Source organism: Manacus candei, unplaced genomic scaffold, assembly GCF_025592945.1.
Source record: "Manacus candei isolate 608988 ecotype Guabito, Panama unplaced genomic scaffold, ASM2559294v1 h1tg000033l, whole genome shotgun sequence".
In the NCBI taxonomy this organism is placed as follows: domain Eukaryota; kingdom Metazoa; phylum Chordata; class Aves; order Passeriformes; family Pipridae; genus Manacus; species Manacus candei.
The window spans coordinates 3,798,947-3,825,560 of record NW_026138081.1 but is presented as its reverse complement, the minus strand read 5'-3'; the positions used below and the strand labels follow the sequence as shown (position 1 = coordinate 3,825,560).

At 35.7% G+C, this 26,614-nt stretch overlaps 1 protein-coding gene across 20 annotated transcripts in view; it reads right to left on the bottom strand.

Annotated features, from left to right (window-relative positions):
* The window catches only part of GPHN (gephyrin), a 287,927-nt gene that overhangs the window by 68,666 nt on the left and 192,647 nt on the right, over nt 1-26,614 (bottom strand). For 10 of the 20 annotated variants that reach the window (XM_051791387.1, XM_051791390.1, XM_051791392.1 and 7 more), the window contains 3 exons: nt 25,334-25,468; nt 7,626-7,682; nt 5,565-5,636 (listed from right to left, as the gene is read on the bottom strand). In XM_051791387.1, coding sequence (XP_051647347.1) covers nt 5,565-5,636; nt 7,626-7,682; nt 25,334-25,468 — 264 coding nt within the window. The remainder of the gene's footprint in view (nt 1-5,564; nt 5,637-7,625; nt 7,683-25,333; nt 25,469-26,614) is intronic. The other 10 variants (XM_051791391.1, XM_051791393.1, XM_051791401.1 and 7 more) reach the window with 2 other exon arrangements.

Here is a 26,614-nt window from a genome sequence, read left to right as displayed (position 1 = left end):
AAATCCATTATAGCCTGTATATCTTTATGTGTTGACATACTCAGAACCAGCATTTTAACAGTGGAGGTTCTTCTTCAATCTCACTGCCCCAAAAACCAGAATAACTTGCAAAGTTCAATGACTAGTGGACAAATATAGGTTGGTAGAAAACTGCAGATTATGCCTCTACGCAACATAAAGTCTGTGATTCTCGAGGGACTCTGTCCACTGTCAGAAGCTTGCAGTTAATTGGTAACACTAGTTTTACTGATTGCTTAAGACACATTTTGTTTATATGGGATAGCCAATACTCTAAATTATTAATCACGCAGACATAAATCAAGTATTAAAAAAGGACTCTCCAGTAGTTTATAGGAAAATCCTTTCTTTGGGTGAGAATATTTCATGTTTCACTGTCTGTGAAGAATGAGTAAAAGCAGCCTAATAAGTGAAAATTAAAAAGACATGGTTCTTATAAATGCACTAAAAATCTCCTCTTGATTTTTTTTCTAAGGGGGAAATATTAATTATGAGAAGCCTTAGCAAAACTTCCTCAGACTTAAAAAACTGTACAGCAGTTTAGATATATTTGTGGTAAAGATGAATACAGCAAGAATTTCCACATAAGTTATTAGTGACCACTTGCTGACTTAGGTATATAATGGACTGAGTAGAGAACATGGTATTACTAAGAAGTCTTTGAAGAGTATTCTTCAGTCTCAAATATGTATTCCATATTTTTTCATTGAAATATAAAATATCACTTCTACAGTCACATTGGTCTGTGTTAAATTATGTCTCCATAATATGTTTCTATACAATTGATTTTTCCTCCTTGAAAAGTTTTTAATACTCTGAAAATATTTTTGTTCCTTTCTTGCATTGTGTATTTCATTTGCTCTTCCAGATAACACTACCAAGAAAATTTGAATCACTTCACATCATCTTAAATATTCACATCCTCAGCACGTTCTTCAACTGATGAAATGTTTTTTTATGTTGAGATGATTTGCAGAAGGATTAAGACAAAACCAGAAAATTCCTTCAGACAAATAGCAAGAGCAAATCCCACAGTTTTAAGAAATCAATTATTATTCTTAAACATTTTATTTTATAATTAAAGAAAAAAAGAAAAAAGAGAGATCCTCTTCTGACAGAGCAAAAACTGTTCCTAGAAACATTGCTTTTGAAATCTTTCTAAGAAAGACAGGTGTGCTTTTGCTCAGAACAGGGGTGCGGCTATTCACCCAAGACTTTTGGATGAGTTTCTAATTAAGATTCTCATAATGTCCAGCCATTAGCTTGGGCTTTGCAGGTGAGAATCCAAAGTATGCAGTAATAGCAAGAAGCATCACAGCATCAGTTTTTAAAGTCTGAGCAACTAGATTAACAAAAACAACAATGGTGAGGAAGTTTGGAACCATACTCCATAAAGATCTCACTCTACCTACTCCTCCCACCAATTCACAAGGGGTATGGTAGACACTTGTGTACTTTAATCTTCTCTTAGACAACTACTACAAGTAGAATACTATTACTTTCCTTGTCAAAGTATCCTGTAATCTAATTATCCATATTTTCATTAATAATGAAACCATTTAACTTCACTTTTTATTCCAATTAGAATTTAATAACTGCAAGTAATTTTATATTTTCTTTTTCATAGTTCTAATTCTATAGAAGCAATGATAATATTCCCTTCAGCAAGATACCAGTATATTTTATTTCTTCCTATGCTAAAAAACACACACACACAATTTTCCTTAATCTCCTAATCTTACTTCAAAATTAATTTTTTTTTATGTATAGTCTCTCAATGTACTTATTTAATTTTCTCATAATGATTAAATTAAAGACATACTGAAGTGTTCTAGTCTCAAAATGACCTAATGTTCTTGAGGAAAGGATTATGCTCACAGCACACTCCTGCCATGGGGATTGTTGTGTGTTTTATCTTCAACTGGATCACACAATGTGACTGTTTAATCTGCTGCACACTTAAAATTTCCTGATCATTTCTATATGTTGCTTTCTTGCTAACTAGTTTCCATTTTTAGCATCTGCCCAATTCCAGGATTTTGTAAGCTTCTGTGCTATTAAAATTAAATGTCAGTCCTCTTCCAAGCTCCTTGGATGTTTCTGCAATCTATCACCAACTCTACTTAAAATTTGTTGTCATATATGAACTTAAGTGATTGTTTCTTCCAGTTTGACAGAGGGGGTAGCTCTCCTTATTTTGCATGCTACTGGACAACCCCTACATATAATGTTAGGTGAAGCTAATGTGCTAACGTGCTCTTTCCCCCCTATGAACATTCAATTTAAGGGTCAAATTATCAGTCAAAGAAATTCCCCACCGTGAGAATGATTTAAGAAGAGCTATTTACATCAACTGAGAACCTGGTTCAAATGCTGCAAGAGCAATTTGTTGTCAGCTGGAAGGCTTTATTGGCTTGACTCAGATCTTTAATAATGGAATATTAGGATCAAGAACAAAAATCACGTAAATGTAATCCTTCATCATGGCCAAAGAAGGCAGGTACTTAAAGTCAGACAGAAAATGCATGCAGGAGACTGTAGACTCTGAGAGACACAGGTCTGTATGAGAAATTATTATCCCGGTTCCATTTAACATAATCTACTGACAGTATTTGGCCTCTGCTATGAATTCTGAGAATGTTTTTCCTGAACAAATCCAGAATCTTTGACTTGGAACCATACTGGTTAAAAGCCACAAAAAATTGTTTGGCATATCACTTGGAAACTCTGTGTAGAACTTCTATATGTAGATTTAAATTTTTTTTCTGATGGGCTTTCCATAATATTTTTCTGCAGAAATTAAACTTGCATTTGAAATTCTTAGCCTGCACAATTACAAAAAAAAAAAAACAACCCCCAAAAAAATGTCCAAAGCACAGACTGAAGCATTATTGTTCTGCTGAATTTCACAGTAATTCCACACTTTCATAAGGGTATTGGTTTTAGCAGGTATTATGAGTTCTAAAATATAAACCAGTCAACTCTTTCACTGTTGATCATATCAGTAGCAAATACACTTGCTACATTAATTTGAACAGTGGGGGAATGCTAACATATCCAAGTGACAGAACACTATTTTTTCTCAACAATTCAGTGTCAAACCAGTCTCTGGGAGGGGCCAGAGTATTAAGTAATGAAAATAACTTCAAGATGAATGAATTTCTCAAGAAGAAATGCAAAATCAAATCTTAGGTCAGGATTAACTTTTTGTAAATGGTTATGTGTTACTGCTGATATTAAAACATATTAAAACCAAAAACTACTCAACCTCCAAAATTGCTTAATTAACTCAAATTTTCATGTATGTTTTCAGTGCAATTTTATTTCAAATATCTAGCAGGCTTTCTAAACTTTTGGTGGCATCGGGGATATTCTGCAGAATTCCAGTGTTTCCTACATATTTCCAATAGCCTTTGAATTTAATCCAGAAAGCAAGTCTTTGCAATTCATTCTGGAACAAAGGTTCCACCTTAATGGTATTTTGCAATACACAACTGTGCAATAGCATTTCATTTTCACTTATGGAGCTGGCCATCAGATACTACATGCTTCCCCTCCCATACCATTCAATAGTTTTGCCATGTTGTAGGAGTATCAGCAACTTACATCTAAAACCCTTTCCAAAAGCATATGGAAAAGATGAAAATTATTTTAACAATGTATTATTAACAGATTCCTCATTTTTTTTTTCTCCAATTCTCCCCTATTGAGAATTGTCCAATATTTCTTTTCTTCGATCAGTCATTTGTATATTGTTTTTTAAAATGCTGTCCTGTCTAAAATATCCATTATTACTGCATGAGTCAGAGCAGCAGTGACAAAGCAGTAAATTTTAGCAATGTGCCCTGCTTGTTTTAAGAAACTTAAAGGCGTATGCAGAATATGTGGAACATTTCTTTGTTTAATTACTTACATTCTTTACTGACTGACTGACTTAGATCACGTAGGGTATGGTCAGGAAATAACAGATAAATTGCCACAGAGGAACAGGACAATTTCATGACAACTCATGTAGTCGTTGTCACGGCTAATGTAGTCACAGCTTTTAATTTGAAATCTTTCCCCATGTGACAATCTGTGACATAATGTGTGATTATAACATCTTTTTTGTAGTACAAGATTTCACAGCATAACTTTTTTTCCTGGCTTTATATTTATTCTTAAGCATTAAATCACAAATTTAAGAATGAGTAGTTTAAAATAAAGGAACTTGCTTTATCTTGATTGTGACTAATAAATTTGAGTTGCCACCAAATCTGAAATATATTCCCCTCAAAGCTTGATTCTTAAAAGATTTGCCAGGAAAAAGATACTGTCCTTTAATCAAATTTATTTTATAGAAATAAACTGCAAAATATTAGCAGTTCGATTTCCTGGTATTTGACCTGCAAAAGATTATAAACTCAAGAACTTGTATTTGACAATAAGCAGTAATCATCTTTATGTCAGATACATAGTTGGATAAGCAAAAGCACCCAAAGGGGTAAAAATTATCAAATTGTTATCATTACCAAAATTATCTTGCACTGTATAACCTTAGTGAATTATGCATTAGAATGATAGTGCTGAGAATGACAACAATCACAGTGTATGGAAGACAAACAGGACATGAATCCAAAGAAATTATTCAGAGAACCTCCAGTGAATGGATGTGCAAAGGGATAAAGGGTTACTAAGTTTCACATCTACTATGCTAAAAGTGTCATTTTTTCCTAATTTTCATTATACACAAAATTATGTGGCTTAAAGTCACTTCCATAGAACTGCTGATCTTAATTTATGAGTTGAACTACTAAACATGAGGTACTGCTGTCTGTAGTGTTATGCTGGATTTAACTTGCCTTATTAAATATTTCTGTGAAAAATGTGCAACTTTATAGGGGTGTCATGAGATACACTAGATTCTAATTATTTTTCACATTTTTTTTCATTAAGGAGTAAATGTAATGCATAGGAAATATGCTGTAGAATTTTATGCATTAGTCTGCTAAAAAAACCAAGCAACAGAATTTTCACAGCTGTCATTCAGCCAAATATTAACCTAACCCAAAAAGACTGAAGTTAAAGACAGAGGTACATGTGAACCTATACGCTTTTGGGTTACCTTATATTAGCCACAGTTTTTGGTTCAGGTAGGACTATCAAACCCTGGCAGAAGAATTATCCTTTTAATTAAGGGCATCTGTTTTATTTATTGCTAAGTTTAATATTCAGGAAACTTTAAAATATGCAACTTTGATTTTGGAAGTTTTAGATACGCAACTTTGATTTTGGAAAGGGATTTTTTTTTTTTAGTTTCTGTAAAGCCAAGCAGTTTGATTAGCATTGATTAAAATGCAGTAGGATGTCCTTTTAAACAAGCTGTCAATTAGGTCAGGTTTCTCATACACATTAAAATGAAGCCCCAGCCACAAAAGAAAGAAAACACAAAGGAAGAAAGAGAGGGAGAAAGGAAAAAGATGGGGATGAGAGGACAAACCAATCAGATTTGGTGTTACCAGCCAGCAGAAGTTTTAAAAAAATCAGATGACCGAGTGAAATCGTACATTTACTCGGAGAGAGCATCCTTTGACATTGCCTTCTAGGTGATCTCTGAGCTCCTTCCGCTTTCGACGGAGCTACATGTAAACATCAGGAAATGAATTGAAAAAGCAACCTGTTCTCATAATCGGTTTTTTTTCTACATTTTTATTTTGTTCTTTTTTTTGGTGTTTTATTTTGTTTTTAATAAATCATAGCTTAACGCATTTCTCACTGCCTCTGCCAAAACATTTCAAGACATCAAAGTGCTTTGAACAACATGGACACACAAGCTCAGTAAACTTGGAATCTGGAAGCAAGACATCTTTGCCTAACATGGCTCTTTCCCACTACAGGAAAAAAAAATTGAAAAATCAAGAGAACTATCATTCTAAAGCTACTGAATTTCTGCTACACTGTTTATTATGTACGTATTTATTTATTTCCTTGTTTATTGGTAAGGCTATGTCTAGAATTTATTTCCATAAAGAATAATTTTTAGAGGTAAATTTTCATGTTTGGGAACCTCAACTAGGATTTCCCATTTTCTATAAGGAAGATTTTGTGTCTAAATATGTATTTTGGGTCATAGAATTAAATCTTAGGCAATCAGATACAGAAATATTCATCCAAAATTAGGTATCGTTGGGTGTCCATAAAAATAATAGGTGAAACCCACCACATAAATAAGCTACATCTTCTGCATATATACATGCATTACGAATCTAGAATTGTATGTGATGACCCAAGCCTTAAGACGCACAGGTCACTGTAGTTACATACACAATTTTCAGAATTTTCAAAAACTGTGCTGTCTTTTATTTTCCTCTATGTGAATTCGGTGGTCTGAATGTCTGCCACTGAAACAGTGCCTCATTCATGTTCAGTGCTCTTCTCATCTACACCGTTAATTAAAACCTCTTCCCAAATCACAAGATGAAAAGATAAAGCCTCACAGACAGTGAGGAATGCTACAGATGCCTCTAGCTAGAACCTGTATAAACAAGTAACAACTGCCTTCTTTTTCTGTGTTGAGATCAATTTAAGTGGTGGCATTACTGGAAAAAGGTACATAATTAATCTTTTCCCTCCCCTTCTTTGTGCTCAGTGAAACAACATTTTCACAAAGAGCAGTTGTAGAACAGTGTTAGAGAACAGAGAGGATGGCTTGTCCTGGAACAAAGGCAATACATTCATATACAAAACCAAAACCAAAACAGAGGTAAAAAAACAAGAAGGCAGAAAAGGCAAGGAGAATGCACAAGAAAAAAAAATTAGTGCTTGAGAAAGTGCTAAAAGGAAATAAAGTGGGGAAAAGTGAAAAATTGGATAGTTGAAATAGAGGCAACTTTAGAAAAGGAACCCAAACAAAATGGCTTGGACTGCATATGATCAGCATCTTGGTTCCAAACCATTTATCAGGGTGTAACACTATGCATGGTGGGTACTGGTTTAGATATCTGCCTGTTCTGTTAAGCAATCTAAATATTTGGGCATGTTTATACAAACATCAAAAGGCAGAAGATACTAATTATCAGCAAAACAGTGGCTCCATTCATAGGCTCTTGTGAATCTCTCATTTCACCTTTATTTACTCTGGTATTTTTTTCTAATTTAAAGGCTACATATATATGAAATATTCAACTATCTTGTAATGGTGTTTTGCAGAATTAAATGCAAAAAGCGTCAACACTATAAAAGTTTAATTATGTTTGAAGATGGGAAGCAGTAGTTTGAAGATGAGTAAGCCACTTCTCCACGTAACAGGCAACAAACAACAGAGATCAGAGAAGTGGTTTAATCATGATCACCAAATTACAGGCACTTCAAGAAAGTTGTTACTATCTCTTATTTGTAGTGACATCCAAAGCTACCTAACTGGCAGCCTGCCTTCAGTAAGTTGTTCTATGTGTAGCACAGAAACAAACAAAATGTGACCCAACAGCAATAAGAATACTGAAATAAAAATGATGGGATGGTGAGAAATGGAAAAGTCCCTTCCCTCCCTCCCCTCACCTCCCCCTTCAAAAGGAAAAGTGTAGGCTATAGAAGAAAACTTGCAAAATAAATGTTAGAAACATATTTACTTTGAGGGATCCAACTCTACTAGCAACTCCTTTGCTTTCATCCGGCCGTCTAATTTGCTACAATGGGGGAAGATGGGTAAAAAAGACAGAAGAATAAAGAAAAAGTGAACTTAAAAAAATTTCCACACAATCAGTTAGCAGTACATGCAAGACATCAATTTGACTCTCTGAGACACCTCTAGAGGACAAAGACACAGACTCTTAACTTCTGAAATAAATGATGCTTTATCATGGCATTTTAAACTTGCTTTGTTGATCATTTTTATCTCAATATAATACCAATCCGGCACACATGTTGCATGCTAAATTCACTAACATTTTTGAAAGAATACGTGTTACTTATCTGATTTGGATATTAAGAATAACAAAGTTCTTAAACTCTCACTGAAGAAAAAGCACCCTATACCTTCTACAAATCATATGATCAGCGTATGCTATAACTGGGAGCCTGCAAGTATCATGACTGATACTTGACAGAATGCAATACAGATTCCTACTGACCCAGGTCTAGAGATTTTAGCCACTGCTGTCAAGATTCCCAGTTAAAAATTATGCTGCCCAACCAGAAAATTTTAATGCCAGACCAACATTAGATTTTTATTTTAAATATTAAAATATACCACATATATAATCTCCAACATCTTCTACCTGATTACTTTTCCTTTATTATATACATTTTTTCCTATGTGATTCAGAGTATGAAAGAAACAAATCAGGTAGCTTCTCAAAAGGATTCATATTTTTAGAAGCATAAAACACTCATTTACAGCAAAAGTTCTTTTCAGAATTGCTGAATCTGGTAAACAAATGTCTTTTACTGATAAATTGAACTTGTGTCATCTGAAATAGAGAAGACAACAATAAAAATTACTTTAGCAATATCCTTCTAGTCTGAGTCAAGACTGAATTGAAAGTTTTTATTATTTGATGGTTGTTTCATAGCCTAAGTAAAACAAAATCCCACATAACTGAGGTGAACCCTTTCAAACCACACTAATTGTCTTTTCTTTAAGAAATCTCATCAAGGAAGCCAAAGACTGAATGAACCACGGAAATTCAATGATGCTTTATGCTCTCTGGAGGACACTAGCAGAGGCACAAGTTAAATTGTCCTGTTTCTTTTTACCTGAGCCATGTAAAATGGAGAAATTCTTACTCAAAACTCAGTCAACAGAATGTTTTTTTTTTAACTTGCATTTGATTCTCAAGAAAACAATGCAACTAAACAATATATTAACAATTTAAGTATTTAGTTCTGATAGGGTGTCCATAAGAAAAATACACTGGAAATACTTATGTTAATCGTTGCTTTCCTTCCCTGGTCTTATGGCATTAAAATAGCATCTGATTTGAACTCTCAAGTGAAGCACCCACATTACTGTTATCATGGGACTCCAAGTAAATCTCCAATCAATTCTAATATACTGAGAAGAAACTGTCATTCTTAAATAAAATATGTCTCCTTTAGAAGACAAATTCAATTAAAATATATGCAGTTACAACCTAGTTGCTATATATTTCCTAACCGAGGAAAAGAAAAGGAAACCTCACTTGGGAAAAAAAGATCCTTATCTGAAAAGAAAACATCAGGATCTAGAGCAAAGATACTTTTCCCAATATCCTAGTTGAGACACTACCACTTCCAGGTAATAAGACATAATCTACTAGAACCCTAATTCATCTTACTAATTTGAAACTTTTTTCAAAAATAATATATTTAGTTTTGTTTTGAAAAATGAGAAAGAGAAAAAAAAAATGCTTATGATCTCACATGGAATGCTTATAATCTCACATGGAACTAGATCATTAAGAAAAATGTTACATAACACAGAAACCCAAGGAAAAGTTCTAAGTGGCAACAATATGCATTGCACTTCAGGGAAAACGTTTTTCTTGAATTACTCACCAATATGGATATTGTGGCTGCTCAAGTTGTGGTGAAGGTTTAGGATTCAGTCAGAAATGAGATTGGAGATACTACAGGTGCATATAACTGATATTACTTACTCTTTCTTTCTTCAAAATATATATAGAAATACATAAACAACGTGTACACTACAAGCAACGAAGTTATAAATGCTCGGACATATGAATTACAAGGAGATAGCCTAAGGTCAACTCTTGTTTAACATCCATGGCACTGTTAATATACATGAAAATGTGTTTTCTACAGGAATCTTGCAGAGTACAACTTGAATACTTCTCAAGGGATGAATCAGTGTTATATGAGTTTTGGACGAGCTATACCACATATGTCCTAGGAATGAAATAGCGTACTATCAGGAAGGTAAGTGACAGTAGGAATAAAAAAAATACATTTTTTTTTCTCGGCAAATACCACAGAAAGGAATTCAGGTATATTCTTATCTTTCTCTGGTAAACTCCTGTATGATGATCTAGAATTTGACAGATAAAGTACTAATTCAGAAAATGGCATGGATTATTGTTTTTCAGAAACTCACTTAGACACAAGAACCCCATCACAGAGGACCACTCATAGTTATAAAAGATTACGATGAAAGGTGTGTAAGTGTTCTAAATCAAAAGTATCTATACCATAACACAAGCTAAATAAGTGGATTAAGAGATGAGGCAGGAGCAACACCACGTAGTTATTGGCAAAATGTTACCTGAAAGACATGAAGGTTTGAGAACACTGAAGGTGGCAAATTAAGATACTCAATGTAATGAAGAAAGAAAGGTGCTGTGTAGGCAACATTCCAGGAAACTAGCAAGGTATAATGCACTGACAGTTAAGATAAATGCATTATATTTACATCCCTTTCTTATTACAAGGCACTAGTAGTAGGATTTAATAGCTAAAGATTTGCCACAGGTGTCCCTATCCTGATACCTGAAGAACAAGGTGGAGTTACAGTTGGAGCAGAATGAGATAGGAAGTCAGTGGAAGAAAACTTAAGAAACAGGGAAAACAGAACTAAATAGTTAGCAAAGAGGAATGCTCAAATATACTTAATGAACTTGTTAGAAGATGAGTGAACAGAAAATGTTTTCTAAGCAGACGTCTTGCATATGGTTTCATTATTATTCCTCTACCTTCTACCTAATAGAGCACATGAAAAATGTACCTGTTAATCTTCATCCTAGATTTTACTTCAGAAAAAAGAATTTAATATACCTAACCATAAATACATATCTAGACCAGCAGTTATACTTGTCATAAAGAAAGAACAGCTCTGAACAACTAGCTAATCTGAGACTCTGCCTTTTGTTGGATTATTTAAAGGAAGAGTTCCACAATGGGAGAAACAGCCTCAAATATTTAGCACTATCCATCTTAAACTCCTTCCCCTTTCTGATAATATACTCTGTGTGGGCTACTCTAAAGTTTCCCTGCTTACATTCTGACAAAGAAATTGGAATGTTGCCAGACCTAAAGCTTTCAGAAATGTGTTTTCCCATCCACATTCACCAAAAAGCCAAACTTCTGTCAGACTTTTCTTCGAAATCCTGGCCAATACATGCATTGTTCATAATGACAAAAACTTTTTGATATGATCAATTTACTTAATTCTGAAATTGAATAAATGCAACACTCACAATGTAAACTCTTTACAGCAGTAGTTTAAAAAGATGTCAAGTACCTCATTCAATGGTTTGGGCATGCAATATTGGAATCACAATAATCAAGAGATCAGCATCCAAAACAAGTTCATATTATTTGCTGTTCTCCCACTTGATTACTACACAGAGATCAACGATGAACAGTGAGTAAAGACAAAATATAGAAGAAAAACAAGGGCATGAGTTTCCAGTCCAGGTTAAAGAGATATTCTGTGAAAGGTAGGTGGATGTATAAAAGCAAAAACAAAGAGTTTAATATATTTTTAATGTTGCAGCAAATCAATTTCTTTCAACTTAAAAACGCATTATGCATAACTTTTACATTCATGTATGAAAAATAGACTTGCACTTGAAAGTATTTTTACTTCTGCACTTTTAGGTCAGACAAACACCAATTAGATGGGGCTTCCTAAATAAGCAGGGAGTATTTTCAAACAAAGGGAATACAGGCTCCTATAAAAGAGACATATATTCTCAACCAATAAACATATTCCTGCCTGTGCATTATACTGCAGTATGGCATAAAAGTTTTATTATGGTTGCTTCACTTCATAGATAATGGTAAATCTACAAAAGCATAATGTATGTGAATGCTAATGAATGCCAATAAAACATCATTATCATACCATCACAAATTTTGCTCACACTGCCCACATTGTTTTTTTAAATGGGCACTACTCCTCACACTGTTCCATTTGCAGATAAGGGAATAAACACAGTGCAGGTGGAACAATCAATGGTAGAAAGTAATGTAATTTTGTTGCAGTATTGAAGTATCATCACTAGATCAAATACTTTGTTAACACATATAGTGGCAAAGATAATGTAACCATGTCCTTATACAAAAGGCTTGGTAATACACTGGTTATTTTACACCAACATGTGGCAGCCTAGTTCTTCAAAAATATCTAGTGACTTAAGTGAAATTCAATGGTCAGAAATCAAATCTAAAAGTTGGTAGGTAAAATGCACAGCCAGGGAAAGACAAACTACAATAAATACAAACATTATATAGTATGTCTCTATTTGTAGTTTGCAACCGGGTTTGTCTATCTCGCGTTGGCCTCTTTAGCCACCAGCGCGCCTGTAGCGAATATGGGTAGAGTCCTTCTCAAATCTTCATTCGTGAAGCCCAGCCATGATGATGATTTGCAGTGACTTCATGTCCTAAGACTCATTTAAACTGGAGATCTGGGCATACGAGAGCTGGGTCCTCACTTCCATTATGCAGTTAACAGTTGCACAACCCTCCTGTCACACAGCTGAAGGTTCGCAAACCCTTCTGCCAGCTCAAGGCTGCCTTCCTCCCAGTTCTTCCTGACCACAGCCCTTTCTTTTCTCATAATGCTATTGCTGCTTCCTGGATCCAAGCTACCTCCTACTTCAAACCTCTCTAAGCCCTGCAGCCTCATCACTCAAGAGCCACAAATACTGCTTTGCTTTGTTTTAGACCTTTACCACACAACCTTTACATTCAATTTCACATCAATTCAATACTTTAAATTATTGCATTTCAGAACTGCTTGAACATTTTTTCACTGTCTGCTGGCACATTTTGTTCCCCCATTTATTCTCTCGCTTTCCCCACAAAGGAAAGCAGAATTTGCAGCTCATGCCCCTAGTAGAGCTTTTCAAAACCCAAACACCTGTTGCATATATCAGAAATCTGTCTTGGCAAGCAGGAATAAGGTCATATTTAAGGAAAAAATAAAGATAGGTTAAGTCCTAGGTGGTGAAGTTTTGCATTCTTTTTGCATACCTTTCCCAAACTGACAATTCACTTCTGAGTGCGCTGCTATTTTGCCTTGTTGTCCTAAGCTGAAGTTCTAAAAGCTGCAGCACATACAGAGCTATAGCACATCTAGTGGAGGACAGAGTCCTTTAAACTATTTTAGACATTAAGCTAACTCCTATCAGAGATACCTTGGTGGTCACGGTGAAAACTGTTGCACCAATGTAGTCACTTAGAAGTGACCTGATGGTGCGACAGGCAGGTTATAAAGTAAATCAGCTCTCTGGTAGGGTTATAAAGCAAATATTTGCTCTCTTTGAGCACTTCTAGTAGCAAAATTAAGGGAGTGGTGTTCACACTGGGGCTCAGTGTAACAAGGAAGATCTCATCTTTCTGAGAACACCTGGGCCAGTGGGACTTTAAAGGGAAGAGTAAACCTGTTTGAGGATAAGTGCATTTAAGATTTGTTCTCAAATATCTGTTACAGCCTGTACTTTTGACTAGACAGGGCTGTGTTTAGAAAATCTGTATAAAGCTTCTTGTCCCATGTATTTCCTCACATTTACGTGTCCTGAGGAGTTCAACTGCAAAAGAGGAGCGGAAGGGTTGGTAAGGATACTGGAAAAGGGTGTAGCCACTAAAGCCATAGGAAACAAAGCAGTGAGAGGACCTTGGAAGACGAAGTTAAGGTAGAAAGATCTGGGATTCAATTCACTTTGCAGAAGCTTAAAACAATATGACCTTTAAGTGGCTAACTACTAGCAATAACCTGGGAAGCGACTAAGGTCACTTTGTCCATACTGACAGTGCTGTTGAGTGAAACCATTGTCCAAGGAGGCTGCCTAGAAAACTTAATAAAGCAAACCAAGTGTTGCAAAGAACTGCTGTGCCAAATGCATATGAACTCCTTGCTCAAAGGCACTCCTCACATTTTGTAAAAGTATTTATAAAAGAAAAAAGCAGTCTTAAAAATTAAACTGCAATGAATGGCGCAAATTTGAAAATAGGCAACAGCTGTTTTGAAATATTGCCAAACCTGTCACTGTTTCTTACAGAATAAATCTACTGTAGGGTAATCAAGTGGGAGGCCCCATTTCCAACGCAGTCATTCAAGAGAAATATGTTTCAAATGTAAGCGCTTTGAATGACTCACTTTCAGGACCCTATTTGTCATAGACTTTTTCCATAAATACATTCCTATAGTCTCCAGTATTGCTAGTTTAAATAAAAACCTACATACTGAAATGTATGCAGGTTTTAGTAAATGTAAATATCAATAAATGCCTACAGAAATTCTTGTCCAGTAACATGCAATGATAGTGGATCAGAAATAGAAAGAACACTTCCATTCCTTTCACACAAGTAAACATACTGTTGAAACCTAATTGAAGAAATCAAATTCTACCCTATTCATAAATGCCCCTTTTAAAGAGATTATACATATTTTGCCTTTTAAAATTAAACTAAATGGGTAAGCAAAATAGAGGCAATTAATTTCAGATATTAACGATAATTTTAAGTGTAATAAAAATGGGGATTCATTTGGATCGTTGTCATCACTAATAATCATCAGAACACATTCTAACACCAAATCCTGAGGCATCAGTGAATAGAATAATATCTTCATGGTCATACAATTTTGAACTTGTATTTTAACATGTCATCATTTGTTATAATTTGTGCTGCTACAGTTTATTAATTTTTCAAAGGCAGAAATTTAGAAAAAAATTAAATACTATTTTCTTACATAATCTCTTCAAGAAGCAAACAGAATGAGTTTGCTCAACTAGTTACCAATGTTCAAAATGGGACAATTCCCTGAAGCACTATAGTGCCTTCTCCCTTTTCCTGTTGTAGAAAATTAAAACAGGAAGAACAATCTTTGATTAATATTTTACTAAACAAAAAGTGACACAACTAAATAAAAATTTTCTCAAACACAGGCAATGCACTTGGCACATGCTAAATACTCTTTGCAGATCCAGGATACAGAATTGGATAAGCATTGACCTAAGCCTTACATGGTTTTAATTACAAAATAAAGGGCTTCTAACTTCCATTGTGAGAAAGGAGGTAATTAGAGTGGTAAGCAGACAAAGAAGTTGAATTTAACAGGGTGAACTGTATTAACAAATTTAGAATGGTTGTTTATGAGAAGGCTGGACAAGTGATTGCGACAAATGTTCTTTTGATTCTAAAAACCTTTACCTTTTCCATCACATTTTTCTCTCATTTCCTAGCACTGTTTATTGATGTTTAGTGATCGTTACAATTTAACAGGACTATTTAATGGAATGGACTTGGTACGCTAGGGATTACAATAATGCTTTCAAAGCTTTCCAGATAAATTTATTTCATCTAATTGCTTAATTGTTCACTTCAGGTACTCTAAACTGTCATCTATTGCACTTAGAACAGATAGAGTAGGACCACACCAAAGAAATATAGCAGCATTAACTTAGTGCATGCATCTTCCTCTGGTATGGTTACACAGTAGACTGTAAACATGTGCACAGTTTTTTTTTTTAAACAATCATCCTGAGGAATAGCGAGGCACAGATTGAGGTAGAAGCAAGAACATTAGGCCACATACCAAGTTCTCCTTTTCCAGCCAGGAAATAAGGCACAGGAACTTGGCAGAAGAATGTTAAAGAGAAAGCATCTTGTCCATTTTTCTAAAAACCTTGTGGGGAAACACTTGCTAAATATAGCTACGGTACAAAAACTTGGATAATCAAGATGATGTAAGTATCTTCTTGACAAATGAAACTCTCAAATGCTGCTAGCGATTACTCAGTCTAAGTCCTAAAAGAAAATGCCTTGCCTTGTCTACCTTGGGTAAAAAAAAAAAAGATGAATGACTATATTCACACTTGATGCATTGCTGTACCGACCTATAGATGCAAGGGTAACATGATTCTGAGAACTAGATTTTGTAAAAGTGAAAGCTTACCTGCTTCGGTAAAAAAGACACCAGAAATGAGACCTTGATATGAAAGAGTTATTACAAAAAAAATTCTCAAAATTGAGATAAGGTTTATATTTCCTATGCCTTGTAGAAGGTACATTGTAAGTGCCAGGCAAAACCAGATGATGACACACACATATTCTAGAGTAAATGGTCTATATGAGCCTTGCATTGGGCTCAATCTGGTTTTAGATAAACAATTTTTGGATAAACTTTTTTTTAGATAAGCTGGCTTTTTGGAGAGTTGCTTTTCTTACCACATCAGATCAAGAATGACTTCACATACTGTACTGAAATTGCCCGATTGCTTGACTACATGAAGATAGACTTGCTCTGAAAGAGGAAGTATTTTTAATATGGATTCAATAAATCCAAAGTGAACAGGTACTCAATTCAAACAAGACTGATCTTGAAAAATACATTTTTCTGTATCGAGATAAAAGTTTTATCCACCAAGGGCAACAAATGACCACCTTTCATCAGCCTTTTTCAAAAGCACCACTCTGACTTTAGTTCACAGCACTTCATGCAGCTTCTGGGGATACCCCATCAGTAAGAGAAGAGAACCTAAAATGGTTTATGGAGCAAAATAAAGAACTGAGCCACTGCGAGATAATGTTGGAATGATAAAAAGCAGGTTTAGATAAAGAGAACACAATACAGGAAGAAAATCTAACATATACAAGAGGTGCGGCCAGATGGAGAGACAAATACTCCCTTAGCTGTCAGCTCCTAAAGAGTATAAAAGGTAGATTCACTGACTTAATGGATACTGGCTAAGAAGGATGCTAGAGAAGCTGTGGAGAACATTGTAGCTGGTGCCGCATGTCCTCTCCATCATTTCGGGCAATCCAGACCAGACCAGGTGGGTACACACTGACGGACACTGGACAGACCACTGAACGTATGTATTTTTGTGCTCTTGAGTACATATATATGAAAGGGTGAATGAAATCCTTTTTGTTTTAAAATACATCACCTATCTCTCCTATAATAGCTCGCACTGAACTCTGCTACAGCATCATTAAATTATTTGCTCTAATAAGAAAGAAACAACTAGAAAAAGATTGTTGTTTATCCTTACAGGTATATTTTTAAAATTTATGATTATTTCATCAAAAAAGAACACAGCAGTAAGTGATGTGGATTATTTATTATGTCAATAGTCAGTGAAGAAACAGAAGCAAGCCTTCCCGTACCTGACCTATTGATTAAGATCAAGCTAATGTATGAATGGACTAAGACACTAAAGAAGAAGAGCTGAAGAAAACCAAATTCCTACAAACAGAACATATGACTATATGAAAATTCAGCCTATAAGATGCATAGTTTTACTCTCGAAATCGTTCTCCATAAACAAGATTAAGTCAATTGGCCTAGGTAACAGGAACTAATATCCCCAATGAAAAAAGAATGAATGGAGATGGGAAGTCAATATTCCTCCTCCAAGAGGCCAACTCCAAAAGGCATCAAAATGATCACCAAGTGCCAACAAACTCAACAAGCACTGGTGAAAGACCAGAACTAGATATATTGAAAATGGAGCTTGAAACAGGTAGAGGTGCAGTCGCAGTAATTTCTAATTGAAGACACTGGATGAAAGACACATGTAACTACACTGCTGGAGCGAAAAAGCCAAAATCATCAAACAAACCCAAAACCCCTCATCTTGCATTATATCAGAATTCAAACCAGAGATTTGCTTTGGATAGGAACTGAAAAGGTGTAGGTAAGAAAACTAATGTGAGAAGGATGCACATCTTTTTCTTAAGAAAATGACAAACTGAAGTTATGAGAATTTGAAAAAAACACTTGGCCTTTGATGACAGTGTAGTAAGAAACGAAAACTCTCGATCCCAAGACTAATTGAAAAAAACATTTCAAGGAGGAACTGACAAGTTGATGCAGCGTAAGTATACACACAATGCATGTGTGAGCCAGGATGTATGTACTGAAAGATTATTCTCTTCTGAAGGGATACACATGCAGAATAGCTACAATGTGAAAAAAATAATTTTTTCCGTGGAAAGCCTGAGAAACTTTTTTCTGACATGTTTGGAAGTTTCACTGGGCTCAGGAAAAGGATGAAGTTCTGTAGCTTAATAAAATACCAACCAATTACTAAGAAAGAGAAATGTAGGGATATTTTGCACATTAGAGCTTCTTTGTATGATTCAATATATAACAGGTGTGGAATTGTTCTAGAACTTCTGGATCTGATGCCAGTTCCCAGCTACTCTAACACCCTTCTTTAGTTCTGTTATAAGCAGTTCTTCAGCATGAGTAAGGGAAGGGAACTAGATTTTGGCACTGCTATACTATTTATCAATATTATTATTATCAATATTACTACTTTTATCAATAAATATAGCACTACTTGAAACACAGATATTCAATAAATAAAGCCAAGTCAAATAAGTACTTCCACTGAAACTCAATGTTCAGCTTGCACTTGATCCCAGTCTTGATTCTTCCTCTCCAGAGACTTCTTGACAGGTCTATTTTGGTACAAACAAAAAAACCTTAAAAGCCTACCCCTGTAGTTTTGACCTTCCTACAAAGAGATCTCTGATTTTAGAGAGGATTTCAGTAACTTTATTTTTATTATTTATGATGTTTTTTTCATAACCCAAGCACACCAAGGAGCTTCTTAGTTACAATGTCTCACTTTTGAAGCTGGAGCAGGTTGTTAACTAACAACCAGGGTTTTTAACCAAAATGTAAACTAAAAATAATACCTGCTAGGGCTCAATTATCCACATGTTTTGCCGGGACAATACACTCTAAACAATAAGGGGAAAAGGTAGTGATTATATGAAAATATGCTAGTATCTTAATGAGTAATTGATTTGAAAACCACTGCTGCACTGTATTGAGAAGAACCCAGGGGGATATAGTAGTTTAGTAGCATTAGTAAGCAGGATTCCTCATCTTGAGGCAACTCTGGCTACTTTCTGCTCCCATATACATTCTCTCAGCATCTCTTTTTACTAAATACAATTTTCTGTAATCCTGGAATGTGCATTAAAAACATTTTAGAGAAAATTAAACCCAGAAATAATCATGAAAACATCAGAATTTTTAGTAGGATCAAGTAACTAACTATGCCTGTGTGTATTTTTACAAGAAAAACCAAGAAATGCTTGCAGTGTTTGGGGTGTGATTTATTCTATGTAGATGATCCTAACAATTTAAAACATCCTTTGCACTTTCCTATGGTCCTCAACCATATCACAGATAAAGAGCTGTGCTAAAGCACTTGCTACTTACCCAAGCAAGTTCCTAGGTAGAAAAAACTTCAGCACATGCAAACTTTATAAAAGGAAACAAACTTCACTTGGAAATTTAGTGTTTGTGTTCCAACTTTAAAATACATTCACATACTTGCCCTATTGCTCTCACCTTGATGATCACCTTAAGAAGAAATAGTAAGAATCAAGATGAAAAAAAAATGCACTCAAATGTATGAAAAACGTCTACACTATGGATAAAACTACAGCTTGCCAAAACATGTCTTGAACAGCTTCTTGTTATTAACTAAGAATTTCTGATAAGCATCCCAATCTTTCTTCTACTGAAAAATACTGAATATTTCTACTGAAAAAATAGTAACAATAATTGACAAAAACACCTTCCCAACTCCACCTGCTCTCATCTGCTAATTTCAACATAGCAGTTGTATATTGGAAGTCAAACACTAGACTGAAAACATAAATCATAATTAGGTTTAATATAAATCCATAGCTCATTTGACTGTGTGGATGTCAATGTACACATTCAAACATTAAATCTGTGGCTCATGACAGGTGTTCTAAGCATCATCTTTCATTGGAAGGAAGCATAAGAAATGACTAAAATAATAAAATATTTTTTGTCACTGAAATAACTCTCATCAGCCTTTTATTTTTTAAAAAAAAGTTTAATGTATTTTTTCTAGGCTATCTCATTTCAGAAATTCTCTGCAACTGAAATATGTACATAAATTGCAAGTATCATACTTTTTACATTGAGAATATTAGGTCTTTAGGTGAATGTCAACTTCTCAATGATAAAGACAACAGTTCTTCAAAGGAGACACTAAGCTACAGAAAGCGCTCAACTAGCAGAATTAAATGCACTGTGCTACAAAGAAGGTGTGGATGGCTGGAGTGGTGGACAGATGAGATGACCTGTGACTGGAGTGCTCTGTTGGATGGTTTCAGGCTCTTCAGGAGGGATAGGCAGGGCAGAAGAGGTGAAGGGGTGGCACTGTATGTAATAGAAGGGATAGAATCTAGGGAGCTCACAGTTGGCAATGGCACAGTTGCCATTGAGAGCCTCTGGGTAAGAATCAAAGGGCAAACAAATGATGTGGATGTCACTGTGGGAGTCTGCTATAGACCTCCCAGCCACAGAAAGGCACGTGGGGGCCCTGGTCAATGGCAAGCTGGATATGAGTCAGCAGTGCCCTGGCAGCCAGGAGGGCCAACCCTGTCCTGGGGGGCATCAGGCAAAGCATCACCAGCCAGTCAACGGAGGGGATTGTCCTGCTCTGCTCTGCACTGGGGCAGCCTCATCTTGAATATTGTGTGCAGTTTTGGGCACCACAATATAAAGAAGACATTAAGATGTTAGAGAGTGTCCAAAGGAGGACAATGAAGATGGTGAAGGGTCTGGAGGGGAAGCTGTAAGGAGGGGCTGAGGTCACTTGGTCTGTTCAGCCTGGAGAAGAGGAGACTGAGGGGAGACCTCATTGCAGTCTACAACTTCCTTGTGAGGGGAAGAGGAGGGGCAGACACTGATCTCTCCTCTGTGGTGACCAGTGACAGAACTTGAGGGAACAGTCTGAAGTTGTGTCAGGGGAGGTTTAGGTTGGGTATTAGACAAAGGTTCTTCACCAGAGGGTGGCTGGGTACTGGAACAGGCTCCCCAGGGAAGTGGTCACAGCACCGAGCTTGACAGAGTTCAGGAAGGGTTTGGACGATACACTTGGGCACATGGTGTGACTCTTGGGGATCATCCTGTGCAGGGCTAAGTGTTGGACTCGATTGTCCTTGTGGGTCCCTTCCAACTCAGCATATTCTTTGGTTCTGTGACTGTTTTGTTAGACTTGAAAAAACTTCTGAAAAGTAGCCTTGCTTGCTCATTTTAGCTGTAGGATAGAGCCTCACATAGGAATCAAAAGCCATCTATCACAACTACAAATATGTAAGGATCTAACTTATCACCAAGGGTTTTGTCTGGTTCGGTATAACTCAAAAATAGATAGCTAGGGATGGGACAGAAAATCAGCAAGTAAAGTAGAATATAAGAAGTTATGGTACGGAAGCAGCAAGATGGAAAAAGAAAAACATACTCCCATCTTAAAAGTACTATTACAGGTTCCTTAGGATCCTTCAGGATAACACTGAAAGAAACTTTGCACGTTGAAGTAGAAGAATTGAACATCAGTGAGACTGATGGTCTTGTGAAGTGAAATACTTTGAACACTTAAATGTCACTGAAATGAATTCCTGGCAATAATGTAAAATCTGCCCTTGGTCTTCTAAATCTGCTTCATTTGACTTCGACACACAACATTGCCTAAAATTAAATATTGATTATGCCATTTATATAGAAAAGTGAAGACTTCAACTTGAAAACTGTAATTTTCTTTTATACCAATATGGAGAACAAAATTAGAAATTTGAAATAATGGCTCAGTCATTTGCTCTGGATATATTCTTCTAAGTTATCTGAAGTTATAGATCTAAAATTTTATACTGTAAGCATAAAAACCCCCAAGAGTCAACACAAATAGAAATATTAAAAAAAAAAAAAGACACTAGGTAGCATATTGCTTTTGTGTTTGAAAAGAACATTGCATTTTACTTGATGAAAATGCCAACCACAAACACAGACAAAAACATAGTAAGATTTTAGAATCTGAGCAGCTACTGGAAATGACAAGAAAAATTTGCAAGTCACACTGTGTCATCCTAAACTTTTGTCATGCAAGTATTCTGAAAAATCATCTAACCTTGTTAAGAAAGCAGTAAAACTTTTAAAAGATCAAAACTATATTGTAGAAAATAAAAATATCTGTCACAATCAGTATCAACTTTATGGTTGAATGACTCAAAAAGGGAGGACTGCTAGTGCAGTTTTCCTCTGAGTAAAACTTAGATTGCCTCTATATGTGAATCCATCTACTATAAATATGGTTTAAATGCTTTTTGAGCAGTGATCGATTTTGTTTGAACCTCAAATACAATTTAGAGAACAAGAAAGGTGTTCTACAAAGATTTATTAAAAGCTAACAAAAGCTACTTTGCTTAGTCTTGGGGATGTACCTTATGATAGGCAGAGTAGTCCCAATGGCAAATTGTCCCAAGAGGCTAAAGTGAAAAATATATCATACAAATCATACAATAGTTTGAGTTGGAAGGGACCTTTTAAAGGCCATCTAAGTCCAATCTCCCTGCAATAAGGACATCTTCAGCTAGAGCTAGTTGTTTGGAGCCCCATCCAAGCTGACCTTGAACACTTCCAGGGATGGGGCACCGACAGCTCCTCTTGCAACCTGTGCCAGTGCCTCACCACCCTCACAGTAAGGAATTTCTTCCTAATATCTAAATTGACCCTCCTTCAGTTTAATACCATTCCCCCTTATCCTATTGCATCAGATCCTGCTAAAAAGTTTGTTCCCATAATTACTTCTTTTACCAGGAAATTACATTTTTGAAGACCAACTGAAATATCAAGGTTCAAACTCAATATTCATCATTTAGTACTTTGTTAGAAACAGAGACTTTGAGAAAACATGGACAATTAAGTGTAAACAGTAAAACACATTTAAAATTAAATGTTGTATTTTGTCTACATCATCTGTTTTATATATAAACACTAGTTTTCCAAAATACCATTATGAAAAGGTAAAGACTCCTAACAGATCAATCAGGAGCATTAGTAATGCATTCTCCCACACCTTCTCTCCAATACCCTCATGCATTAGTAACCTGCTACTTACATTCATTTAATAGAGGTGATCCCGTTATTGCAGAAGCTTGATTTTTTTTCTGAGGTGCACACAATTTTCTGCTATTCACCAAATTCAGTAAGAGAAATGAAAAAAACACACAAAAATGGTACAACAAAATAAACTGGAATACAGAGTTGACAAAGAAATATAGTGCCACTAGCTTTGTGGCTAAACCACCACTTCCAAAAATATGTATAATCAAAGGAATAATTTTTTTCCCCTGACACTTCTTCATTTTTGTTTCATGTTGTATATACACATTTTGGAGCCCTGAAATGAGTTCCTCAACTAGCAAATGAGCATATTGAAAAGAAATACACTTGCAGATTAAAGAAGAAAAAAAAAAGCACCCTGTAATATCAACTGGATGCTGAAGTACAATTTACCTTTATTTTCATTATTGTGTGGATCAAGAAGTCCAGTGTGAACTAAATTTATATTGCATTATTAGAATGCCAGGATCCAGAAGGAAAAACTCAGTAAGTGAAGACATTTAGACATATTGATAATCTTGAAGAATATGAATGACCTGTATTTCTTGAAGAATTCAGATGATGTTTGACAACTTGAGGGTACTGAAAAGGGCTGAACAAAAAGATATTGGATAATTTCTTTGGTTTTTTAAAAGTAATACGTAAAATGAGCAAAGAGCTCTCTAAGTGGCAAAGAAGCTTACAGTTTTGTGCAAAATCCAACCTCTAGGCAATAGGAACAGGTGACATAACCTTTCAAGTGTATTTTCCAGTTGGGCTCTTCTTTGTCTTTGCCTGTATCAGCTTGTACCACCCACCTTTGAAAGACATCACAGAAAATCTAGACTAGCTAGATGTTGCATGGAGATTCCTATAATAAAAGTGATGTGGTCTCACACATTTTGAACAAAATCTATTTTTCAGTAATACATGAAAAGCAGGTCTCAACATGAAATACCAAAGCATGATCCGATTATGAAATGAGCTCATCTCACCCAGTTTCCCAAACACAGTTTCAGTTTTTTAGTCTGTTTCAAAGTTCTTGTATTCCTTCTGTATTCTCTGAATCTTTGAAGACAGTCTAGAGGAATACATTCTGCTTCATAACAGATAAGCTTTACTCCTTCCCACTGTGATAAACTTCCTGAAAACATATAGGCTTCATGTAGAGCTATTTCTCAGTGGAGCTGTCTCTTATTTATGCCTGTTACTGGTCTCCTTTGGTTTTCTTTGGACACTCTCATTTTGTCAACAGGCATAAAACTCAGTGCAGATTCTCTGCTTTGTGTTGCTCTTCTGCTCCAGATTTTTATTTTTAAGTTATTAGACAAGACACAATTTTTTAGAAAACAAATGAAGGAGGCGCTTGCAGATAGAATTCACTGAACAATCTTAAGAAAAGTAGACTATATAATGAAGCTCAAGTTTGCTGGCTATCAGAATAATTTTGATTCTATTACAGTGAAGGTGAGTACTGCATAAAACAATCCCATAGTTTAAACCAAAATATTTATATGGGTGGTTGCCAATAAATCTTGTTTGCTGATAGAAAAGAATGAGACAGCAGGAAAGAAGAACTAGCAGATGCTGGGCAATCATTTTAGCAAGCAGAATAATCCTCAAGGATCACGAATTAGACAAGGAAGAATATTATTATTTGCCATCTGCTACTGGTCTATTAGTATGTCAGCATCTGGTGCCACAGAAAGATCTTTGTGATGTGAATGAACGAAGTGAATGCAGACAGTTTTCTTCTGCTGAAAGGAATTCTGCTGAAGGTAAACATTACAGGCCTTGCCACTGGTCAATTTGCTTAGTTTTTCATGTATGCTATTTAAAGTTTGATAAAAAGAGCACATTATAATAGAGTTCACCTCAACGATTAAATAGTATAGTGTAATCAGTAAGAATTGAATAATAATCCCACAAGGTTGGCATTAAAACTTTCTTTCTATTCAATTTAGGCTGGTTTTTGTTTCCAAATGTCAGGCAGCAAATATCTAAGTTTGAGCAAAGCCAGTTGGTTTGAAAGTGTCTTAAACTGATCAATAATAATGTGGGGCACAGATCTGCCCCATCCCAAGCTAGAAATTTGCACATATATTTTGTTGACAAAATACTACTTGCTCAATGTTGCTACTCAGTGGCAGGATTATCTATGTTCCTGGGGATACTAAAGCATATTAAATACATTCGAAGTGCTAACAATTTCATATTCATGACAGATATTGCAAGAGATAACATGAAACTTCAGTAACCATAAGGTGTTGGTGGATCCACATATTAAATTGTGCAACAGTATACATGGAACAAGCTATACTGTCTTGCGTTTATCTATTATGCAGAATGACACAACCTTGCATGCGAACCAACCTTGTTCAGCAGAGGCAATATATTAATCTGATAGATCATATGGCCGAGCATGGACTTGCAAGGCATAAGTGTACTTACTTTTGGTGTTGGGCAGGATGCAGTGGAGAGACGAGAGGTGGCCTGGGCACGAGGAGATTCTGAAGGAGTAGTACTGAGGGAGGCTGTATCACGTGGGAGAACCTGAACGCCACGAGAAATGATGGAATCTGGAATCTTAAAAAGAAGAGAGAGAGATTTAATAGTAAAAAAATATACTGTATGTAAAACTTACTCAAAACCTTAAATCAAAAACATGGGAATACCCCACTCCTCCATTTGCATACCTCCTCATACTCAGTGCTTGACAGTGGTTAACGGCATTTTCTCCTAATTTCAGTAACAAATTCCTAGCAAATATATAAGATCATATTCTAACTGAAGTAGCACAGAACACACTATTTGCCCTGAAAAACCTATGAATCAGACATACTACAACAGTAAATAATAAGAAAATAATAGTTTTCCTCTTAAGCCTCTGTTTCAAACTCAACAATGACCAAGAGTGATTTCTGCTGTGGCATGAAGGGAGGCAAACTTTCCATTCTCTAACTACGGGATAATTTCTGAAAAGAAAACCACTTGTTAGCAATGACTGAAACCCTCTAAAGAAATGTCATGCAGTGAGAAAACTTCTCATAAGAAATCTCATGCAGTGCATAAATACTCTTTATTCCATGAAGACTTTATTTCAGCTACAAAAATTCTTGATGTAAGATTTGTGCTGCAAAAGCTACCGACCTCTCTGGAGGGAATAAAGGCAAAAGCATTAGAAACCACCATCCAAAGCCAATACTTGCTTTAAAATACATTCTGAGGGGAAAAATAAAAATTCAGTCTTTTTTCTTTTCCCCACATAATATATTAGAGTGCCAGTTAGGAAAGCATATCCCCCCTGATGAACATCTGGCAAACTGATGAAGAGAAGGCTGAAGCACTCAACAATTTTTGTCTCAGTCGTCACTGGCAACCTCTTTTCTCACATTTCTTGAGTGGATTGCCCTTAAGCCAGGGATTGGGAGAGCAAAGATGTGTGGACTGTTATGTGGATGAGGAACTGGTTGGATGGTTGCATCCAGAAGGTAGTGGTCAAAGGCAAAAAGTTCTGATGGACATCAGGGACAAGTGGTGTGCTTCAAATGTCTGCATTGGGACCAATGTCATTCAATGTCTTTATTGATGACACAGACAAAGGGATCAAGTGCACCCTCAGCAGATTTGCAGACAAGACCAAGATGAGTGGTGCACTTGACACACTTGAAGGACAGGATGCCATCCAGAGGGACCTGGACCAACTTGAGAAGCGGGCCTGTGGGAATCTCA